Source organism: Ochlerotatus camptorhynchus, unplaced genomic scaffold (genome assembly GCF_037179485.1).
Source record: "Ochlerotatus camptorhynchus isolate MF236.1 unplaced genomic scaffold, CSIRO-AGI_Acam_v1.1 ptg000093l, whole genome shotgun sequence".
Lineage (NCBI taxonomy): Eukaryota > Metazoa > Arthropoda > Insecta > Diptera > Culicidae > Ochlerotatus > Ochlerotatus camptorhynchus.
Window position 1 is genome coordinate 925978 of NW_027040583.1, and position 2178 is coordinate 928155.

General features: G+C 36.4%; 1 protein-coding gene across 1 annotated transcript; it reads right to left on the reverse strand.

The window, feature by feature from the left end:
* Nucleotides 1-668: 668 nt before the first annotated feature.
* Nucleotides 669-1628, reverse strand: CycC (cyclin C). Its single transcript, XM_065218743.1, has 2 exons — nt 940-1628; nt 669-878 (listed from the first exon to the last, which is right to left on the reverse strand). The coding sequence occupies exons 1-2, from the start codon at nt 1525-1527 to the stop codon at nt 669-671; spliced, it is 798 nt and encodes a 265-aa protein (XP_065074815.1). The 5' UTR covers nt 1528-1628.
* Between the last annotated feature and the right edge of the window lie 550 nt (nt 1629-2178).

Genomic DNA, 2178 nt, shown 5'->3' on the forward strand with positions numbered 1-2178 from the left:
TGTACGCTCAATTTTGAGATACCTTGTATGTATATAATTTGGCCTAAGCAGCGTTTAACATAGACAGTTCACGATTTAAATTATAATGGAGGTTTCGAAGAATACGAATTAATCGTCTAAGTACAGGCAACTCTCCCTACTTGATATTCTCTTAACTCGACGAGATCCAGACTACATACCTAGATCAATTTTGTCACACAAATTTCCTTTTCCTCCATAATTCGTTATCCTTCCTAAATCGATGGTTCCTTCAATACCAAGATAAGAGAGAGTTGATCGTGATTATACCAGTTTTGAATGAGTGTAAAATGTTTATTATTCATCCAACTGCGACGTTATTCCGCTTATACTTCAACATTTAGCAATACATTCGAGCAACGAAAGCCGTGGACGAAACCTAAATTAGCGACGTGTTGAGTAAAGATCGAATACAAGGGACAATAAATCGATCAATCTATGTAATGTTTTTAGATAAGGTACGACCAAATCATAAAAGTCAAATCTTCATTATTCTATTTGTAAAAATTCTTGTTCATCTATGTCAAAAGTTATGTTTTAGATTAGCAATAAAATCAAATGAATTGTATTTAGTTTACCCTTTAACCAAACGCCGTCACTAGAATAGTAAGATAGGTATCTAAAACTACATCGACAGAGAACTTACTGAATCACCGCTGTGATGCCGGTTTTGGCTTTGGCATCTTTTCCAGCAGGCCTTGTATTTCCTTTTCATCATAACTTTTCCACAATTCGAAAAGGTTCAAGATAGCCCTGGCAATTTCTTGTACCTTCTCCATGTCCACATTCAATTCAGCGAACCATGCCTTGAGTTCTTTTTGCAAGATGACACAGGCGATCTGCAGGCAACCAATTGCTATCTACAAAGGAGGACACAGTTAGTTACATAGATTCTTTCAGACGCCATAGGAGCAACCGTACCTGGTACGGTGGATACAGTAAGCTAACATCCGTTCTTAGGGAATCGTTGATTAGACGCCACGTAAGCGTGAGAAGCTGATCTTCCTGACCGATATCTTGTATCAGCTGCAGCAGAGGACGATACGGTTGATACACGATCAAGCAGCAGTCGAGATTTTCCAGTAAATAAAATTCACATTCCAGGATGTGATTTGTTCGATAAGGGAATTCTTGCTGATATGCATAGCTGAATTTGTTCTTGATCACCGTTTGGCAAGTGGTGATAAGCCGGGAGTTGGAAATGACTCCGAATTCTTCGACTTTGGACGCCAGCAAGATACACGTCGGTGCCAGCAATAGGGGATCGATGCATTTGAGAGAATTGCGGGCATAAAAACGTTTGAAATACACGGTGGCAGTGGCAATTACTTGCTGGCGTAGCTTGAGCTGTTCGCCGAGAGATTGAATCACATTTGCGAAGAACATAAAGATTTTCTGATACTCTTCCTCGGTGAGGTTTTTTAGATCGTGTTGCCTCTCGCGTATGAGATCCTGCTTATCCAATATCCATTGTTGATGATGAGAACTGTGCCAAAAGTTTCCGGCCATACTAATTTAGGCAATTTTTTTCTAGATTTTATCTATAATTCTTGGTAACACAGTAATGATAATATTATTTGCAGACAAATTTAATGTCCGCACAAAACTGTCGGAAACACTGCTTTTGTTTTGTTTTGTTGCTGCACGGACGTAAAAATGTCAAGTTTACTCGGTTTACTCCGTTTACTCTGGTTTACTCACTTTCTATTTTTTTTTCAAACACGGTAACCGCAAAATACCCAATAATGACTACAAAACAACCATTTTTGGGGGAAACTATACACTGATAAATTGAAGTATTCCCATTTTGCTTGAAATTTAATCAATTTGACATTAAACTCAGTTTAATCATATCGAATGATTAAACATTAATCCTCTCTTTCTAAAAAATAAGCATCTGATATTAATCCCAGTTTAATCATGGTTGATTAGATTGTAGATTATCTTTTCTTGAATAAATTTTAATCATTTTTGATTCTATTTTAATAATTTTTTATTGAATTTTAATCTTTTTTGCTTATATATCAGTATTGAAAAAGAATTAAATTTAATACCGGAAAGATTATTTCGAATTTAATCATGCATGACTAGTGCCGAAGTAATCATGGCTCGGACTCAATAAGGTGAAGCGGGAAACTGCATACTTTTTTAAGCTTTTTT